Genomic DNA, 7,083 nt, shown 5'->3' on the forward strand with positions numbered 1-7,083 from the left:
CGAAATCTCTTCACTTCAAACAACTCCTACACTTTCAGAAAGACACCATGGGTGTTTGGAAAGTCTATATAAAGGCTCTAACTCTCACAACACAAAAACACAACAACACAAAACTCTTATAAAATTTCCAAAAGTCTTAAACTTATTCTGAAGTTATTTCTCTACACTTTTTGCATCTAGTCCTTAACTTTCAAAGTTGTTTTTTTGAAGTTGCTTAAAAGTGTTTCAAAGTTTTCCAAATAGCATTAGTACTTGGTATACATAAAGAGTTGATTGGATTGCAAGTTATACTACTTTCATAATTGTAAAGGCAATCTGCCATTGTTATACATTTTTTATTATTATTGCAGAATACTTTCTTTCACGGGGTGTGAAAAGAAAGGGGATTAGAATCAATTGGAAATATGTTTTCCAAGAGTGAATAAGAATTAGGGAGTGTGTAAGGTACATAGAAATCTCGGGGTGAGATATTATAATTACAACTCATAATTCTTAGTAAAGAAATTTCTTGTGCTGCAAGAGTACTGGACGTCACCTTCGGTGGACTAGAATGTGAACTGATATAAAAATCATTATGTACTCTCTTCTCCCTTACCTCTTTGATTTATTCTTGTTTATTTTTTTGCATATATTTTCTGCTGCACGTTAACTCTTGATTTTGCAGAAAAGTGACCATAATTTTTAAATCAACTAATTGACCCCATCTCTTACTTGCAACCTCGTTCTTACAATATTATCCTTCCTTACACAAGAAAAATATATTTGGTGTATGTCAATAATTAATAGATACTATTGTTGGAATATAAATTATTGCAAATTAGTAGCAAACAAATCAAAAGTCAATTATAAAATATTGAGAAGGGAACTGTCTATTCACAATATACAGTTGTAATTATTGTAGTTTTGATTTAAACATCTTTTTTTAGAATCAAATATTTTAAATTAATCTCTTAATTTTCCATAATTTTTTATGAATAACAAATAATTTAGTTTGGAAAGTAAAATAAATTTGTGACATGTATCAAATGTTTTTAATAAAAAGCCTAAAAATATATATCTTAGAATATTTTTTTGAAATGTTAAGTTCATATGTCAGTAGACTAAGCTCGTTGAATGAATTATCGCGTTCAAAAGATCAAGTACATCAAATGGTAATTATATCCAATGACTATTGTGTTCAATGACATATGCATCTAGGACCAAGTCCATCCAAAGTCAAGTGTATCTAGTGACAAGTTCGTGCAAGTGACAACCGTATCCAATGACCACTATACCTAATGAGTTTAAATGTTTTTATTCTTTCAACTATGCATGTTCTTTCCACATCCAATCATTTAAGTTTATTTCAAATAATTGATATATAGTACAAAGAAAATATTTTTTTAATAATTATTAATATACTAACTTATATGTTTCTTATACTCTAACCTCTTTTGTGGATGAAGAAGATAGAATCGCGCTTACAAAGAAATAATCAGAAAACAGTTTTGAACTACGCAAGAAGACACTCTTCTATGATTACAGTAAATTTTAGAGAGAACTTTTCGGAAACATCAAGAAGAAGTAATCATATATATTGGATCGAGCACATTAATTGCAAATTCATACGGATTCCTTGAATTATATGCTTCTCCATATCATACTTAGTGGGACATATTGCAATAAATGGTATTTTTAAGCAGATACTTCTTCTGAAGATTGAAGCAAGCAATCTGAAGTGATTAAGCTTAAGTGTATATTTTCATATATCTTAGGTAGGAGTTAACTAAGCAAAAAATTACTTGAGAGATTACGTTGTAAATTTTAGGATATTTTCTAAGTTTTAAATTCAAGTGATCTTAAACTTCCATATCTTCACCAACATAGATTTGTAAAAGATCACCCAAGAAATCTTTGTTTCAGACTTATACCTTTGAGAGGCTTTGGCGTTAAGTTTAAAACCTGTGGAGGCTTGGTAAGTGAAAAATGCTTAGAGTTTTAGAGCCTGAAGATATATTTATTATTTGTAATTATTTAGGATATAGTGAAAAATCCTTCTAGTGGGTGGGAGAAGGGGTTAAACGTAACTCTTAGTGAAAATTAACTTTTCAAATCAGTTTTAATATTTTGCTTAATATATAATTGTTTATAAAAAAAGTGTTAAATAAATAATAATTTTCTAAAAACTTAATAAACACAATTTAACTCATTTTTATATTTATATGATATAGTTATCCTACACAGTGAAAAAATATGAAATAGATGGCAAGGGCATTATGGTGTAAGGAGCATCCAGTTAACTAGCGTCATACTTCATATTAATAACTTCTTACATAATTTCTTTTGATGTACACTATTACAAAATACGAATTAAAGTAGATGTATTTATAAGTTTAAGTGTTCATGATAATCTCTATCCAAATTCAATTTTAATAGAAAGATTATACTTCATTTCAGAAATAATGCTTCATTTCATAAATGTTTCTATATGATTGATAATCTATCCAAATTCAAGTCTCACGTGATTGATGAGCACCATCTTGACCTAAGACCACATATCGACGTCAAAAAATCACTCCCAAGTCAAAGTATTATCCACATATGGAATGTGGCAACAAACATCCATTTAATCATGATATCATGCCCCTACGGTTAACTAGCCAGTTAGACATATCGTCTAACATAGAACCATATGATGAAACTACTGATATGTGGGATCACCATGATCCCTTTGAAGCTTTGATGTTTTTCCATGGGACCTCTGACCCCATCAACCATCCTACAACGCTTAAAAGATTTGCCTTTCAGTGGTTCAACCAATGGGAGGTCAACTTAATAGTACATTGGGCACAAAAGAAGGAATATCCAAAATGACCCTCAAAATCCCCAAAACATTGATCAATAACCAACCCATAATCCACAACAATGACAGGGCTTATAAACGGGCCACGTGGATAAAACCGTACTCATTGACACACCCTACAAAAGACGCAATGTCATTGATGCCTAGCCATCCATGTTCGAACTTTTATGATGCATCTACATATAGCCACACACTAGAAGAAAGAGAAGTCATTGCAAAACGAAAGGACACCTTACAATTTAAACGCAAACGCGGGAAAGTTTAAACTTGGCCTCCATAGATAAAAGGAGCGTCAACGAACAAGAAACGCCAGAAAATTAACAACCTATTCGGACATCACTGCCCCATCAGACATGGGGCATCACACAACAAGCTAGCCTGATCAATATCGCCCCACTAAGAACAATCACCATGTCCCAAATAATAATGAAACCTGTTAAGGCAGGAAAATAAGCACAACTGATCAGTCAAAACAGAATACATCTTTTGCTTCACGTCACCTTCTCACCCGGATACAATGCAGAAACAGGGATGAATGACAGCATAAGAACACTCGAGACGCTTCAAAATGTGCACCTATATCTTTTCTTTGGTTAAACCTAACAAGAAATCCTTAGAGGAGGGCATGCTCCAGTCTAACTTGAGATTTCATCATATTATGTACCAAAAACCGAAAAGTTCCATCACTGAAGATGGAAGACTCAAACCTTCATTCCCCACACCACAATCATAAACTCACCAATAATCCTGTAAGAATCATTTTACAAGAGTAGTGAAGTTATCAAAATGAATGTGAAAAAACAAAATCAGCACAGCTTTTCCTTCTCCACAATCCAATTTTGAACTCTGCTGACATATTCCACATTTATTTTCACATACAATTGGCATAATCTGTGGTAGCCTTTCAATATATTTCTGTCTATGCAATCTTCATATCTTTCATACAGTGCCGGTACAGTAAGAACAATAAAGAGACCTGCCACATGGATACATAATAAAACCACAACAACAAAACCATTCTCAAAAATTTGCTTCTTCGCGTTATAGACTAATTGGAACTATTAAGGTCAGAGACTTACTGGTGTATGCAAGGGTAAGGAAATCAGTCAAGCCACCAACAATAGAAATTAAACAGAGATATGCAGCTATTTTCAGAAACAGCCTCGAGTCTTTACCCAAGGCGACATCTTGAGAAGCGGAAAGCAGATCATTAACTCGAGTGCGGATAAAAGCTGCCACTTCATTCACTGTTTCTTCTGACAGATGCAACTTTGGTAGAGGTGGAGCTGGTCTGTCAAAAGAAAGTTAACAGTTTAACTTGATTTAATAAATTGAGTTGATAGACCGTAAATCATTATAAATCATTGAAACACAATTCTCTCAGTTTGGTAGAGAACCGCGAATTGGTTCTTGCATACCAATTTGTGGTTCTTTTGCAAATTGGTTTCCTACAAAGAACAAACCATATTTTCAGCTACAATTTAAGTTCAAGAATGAATAAAGAAAAGAAGAGTAATTGGTGATGTCCAATCACCTACATTAATGAGTTACAACAAACGAGAAATAATTTTATCCTTGGATATTTCTCCTATGGTGAAGCAAAAGTTGATTCAAACCTACAAGAAGTAACACTAGGAATGACTATACATGGAGCTATTGAAACCATGATGAGTATATCTCTATCGTATTGGTATTTGACAGGGTAACGTACCGTGTACTACGTATCTGTACCTTAGAGAACCACGTATTGGGTGACTATGTTATAAACTATATATTGATGGACCAAAGTACTCAAGTTAGTGACAAAAGCAAGTATTTTGAAGCATCTAAACTACAACAACTGTTACAAGTGAAGTTATCTGGAATTAACACTTTCCCAAAAAACTCAAAGCATATAGAACCATCCTAGAGTTTTAAATGATTAACAATGTTATGCATTTGTTCCAGTTAGCTCACTCAAAAGTAATCAAAGCATTGAGAATGAACTTTACTAGTTTAAGGACTATTGTTTATATAGGACGTGAGAAACAAAGTATCGATCATTCTTCAAACTTTCACAGTACCAAAATGAACTGTATATAAATAGATATAAGATTAGGAGACTTAAGAGACAGCATCTCATCTTTTCTGCTTTATTGACTAAATGTCAACAATGAAAACAATGCTCAATTTCACAAGTGTACTTACTGGTCAAAGGTTAATGTTGCACATCTACATTATGCAGCAATCCATCATAGGCAATATTGCGACAAAATTTAAAATGGAGAATATCATTCTTTTACAAAAATTAGTTTCTTCTTGGATCTAAACTACCACTATATATGATGATTTATCAATCCAATAAATCATAAAATCGCCCACAGGAGCAGCACAAAAATTCATGGTCATCAACAATGATACTTCCTTTCAATGGACAGAAAGACCAATTGTTCAACATAGAGAAAATTAAAACAAGTAAGAATGTATAACTAAGAGGGTGAGTTTGGTGAAACAGTAAAGTTGTTGCTTAGTGACCATGAAGTCACAGGTTCAAATCCTATAAACAGTCTCCACGCTTGTGAGGGTAAGACTGCGCACATCTATCCTCCCAGACTCCACTAAGTGAGAGCCTCATGCAATGTGCCACCCTTTAAGAATATATAGCTAGTCGATTACCTCCACAGGCCCCATTCTCTTATTCATGACACAATCTTCAACAATCAATTAATCAAATCATGCCAGCATTGGTCTCTAAAATAAATAAGCTATAGGTGCCATATATATGTAAAACATAATTGCTACAAAAACAGGGATGAAAATTCTAGATCAGAACAAATTATTCTAATCTGCATCACAAAAGCACATAGAAAGAAGATTAAAATCAAGTATATTCAAAAAAGCATAATTTTTGTGACTAATACCTATTTAGAACTGCTGCTGATTTGGCCCATAGAAAAAGAATAACAATGAGGAGGAGAAGAACATTAGAGACAAGAGACAAAAGAGTATAACCAGATCTTTCAAACATAACCCAAGCTGCTAGTGTTACCAACAATATCCCAACAGTTAGATTCTTCCTCCTCCACAGTATCAAATCTGCAACTGCATTGAATTTGGCATTGATTCAAAAACATATTCAAAGTCAATGATCAATTCTTTTTTTCTTTTCTCTTGGTTTTCTTCTCTTATTCCTATGAGTACTTTCAAAACATGAAAACAACAAAAACAAACACACCCACATGTAGAATTTCCGTTTTCATTATCAAATAGTACTAAACGAAAATAGAAAATTATAAACACCAAAGAGGAATTTCTTTTTTTGGAAAATCAAAGGTATCTCTCAGTCTATAGGTAAGAAGCTAATCCCTTTCGGGTTGTATGACTCCTCCCAACAAATGTCGCTAACAGGAATGAAACATTTAGCATCGGGCGATCTAGCAGAGTCTTACAGCCCTAAACCAAAGCATTATAGTTACATCAGATGATTGATTACAAGAAAATACTAACAATAAAGTTAAGAAATTTAAACAAAAACATTGAGAAAAATGGCATACCCAGACCACCTCCAAGGATGTCATGGAGAGTTCTTTGTCTGTTAAACAATAGATCAGAAGAAGCCATTTAAGAAAAAACAGGAACTTGAATCCAGCAAGGTATCTCTCACAACAAAAAAAAGTAGATAATATCCTTGAGAATCTGAGATGAATCACAGAAAAGAAAAAAACAGTGAACTATATGTTAAACTTTTTTAGATGAATAATTCACCATACGCTTCTCTCTTTTTATTTTAATTTTATTGACAGTGGACCCTAAATTATGTGTAGTAAGGTTGGGAGTTGAAAACTGGGGCTGGTATATATATTTTCCAGCCTAAAAGTGTTGTGTCATTCTTTGCTTTTAGTCTCTGTTGCCAACCCATAGACCCATCCTCCACTTGCACCATCCCATATGACCAAGACAAAAGAGCACACTAAAAACAAAATCAAAGTTTAACCTTATTTCCCCTTGTTTTACCCACTTCTTTCCCAATGTCATTTCCTCATTTTATTATTGAAAATTAGTATATGTTCCTGTTACTTTATCTCATTCGTTTATTGCAATAATGACATGTACTTTTTTTTAGTTTTTAGAAATATTTGTGTAAAAATTATTAAATCATATGTTATGATTTCAATGTTTTTAAGATAAATTATATCCTAATATAAGGAGATATTTTATTCTCTTTAAAGTTATGTTTTATCTATACCGTTATATTTAAATGA

The 7,083-nt window shown here is 32.7% G+C and overlaps 1 protein-coding gene across 2 annotated transcripts; it reads right to left on the minus strand.

Annotated features, from left to right (window-relative positions):
* Nucleotides 1–3,305: 3,305 nt before the first annotated feature.
* LOC109339087 (reticulon-like protein B12) lies at nt 3,306–6,788 on the minus strand. 2 transcript variants are annotated; one of them, XM_019576464.1, is made up of 5 exons: nt 6,376–6,788; nt 5,834–5,923; nt 5,743–5,755; nt 3,922–4,133; nt 3,306–3,818 (listed from the first exon to the last, which is right to left on the minus strand). In XM_019576464.1, the coding sequence occupies exons 1-5, from the start codon at nt 6,440–6,442 to the stop codon at nt 3,649–3,651; spliced, it is 552 nt and encodes a 183-aa protein (XP_019432009.1). In that variant the 5' UTR covers nt 6,443–6,788; the 3' UTR covers nt 3,306–3,648. The 2 variants fall into 2 exon arrangements, with proteins under 2 accessions (XP_019432009.1, XP_019432008.1); XM_019576463.1 differs by having other exon boundaries at nt 5,743–5,923; nt 6,376–6,478; nt 6,529–6,787.
* Between the last annotated feature and the right edge of the window lie 295 nt (nt 6,789–7,083).

This window comes from Lupinus angustifolius, unplaced genomic scaffold (genome assembly GCF_001865875.1).
Source record: "Lupinus angustifolius cultivar Tanjil unplaced genomic scaffold, LupAngTanjil_v1.0 Scaffold_55_73, whole genome shotgun sequence".
Taxonomy (NCBI): domain Eukaryota; kingdom Viridiplantae; phylum Streptophyta; class Magnoliopsida; order Fabales; family Fabaceae; genus Lupinus; species Lupinus angustifolius.

Bases quoted from the DNA above. Each gene is read 5' to 3' on its own strand.
- LOC109339087 (XM_019576463.1), bottom strand. From the start codon at position 6,442: ATGGCTTCTTCTGATCTATTGTTTAACAGACAAAGAACTCTCCATGAC. The intron at 5,924-6,375 runs GTATGCCATTTT...AATTCAATGCAG, and splicing joins CATCCTTGGAGGTGGTCTGG to TTGCAGATTTGATACTGTGG. The intron at 3,819-3,921 runs GTAAGTCTCTGA...TCCATGTGGCAG, and splicing joins CCTTACCCTTGCATACACCA to GTCTCTTTATTGTTCTTACT.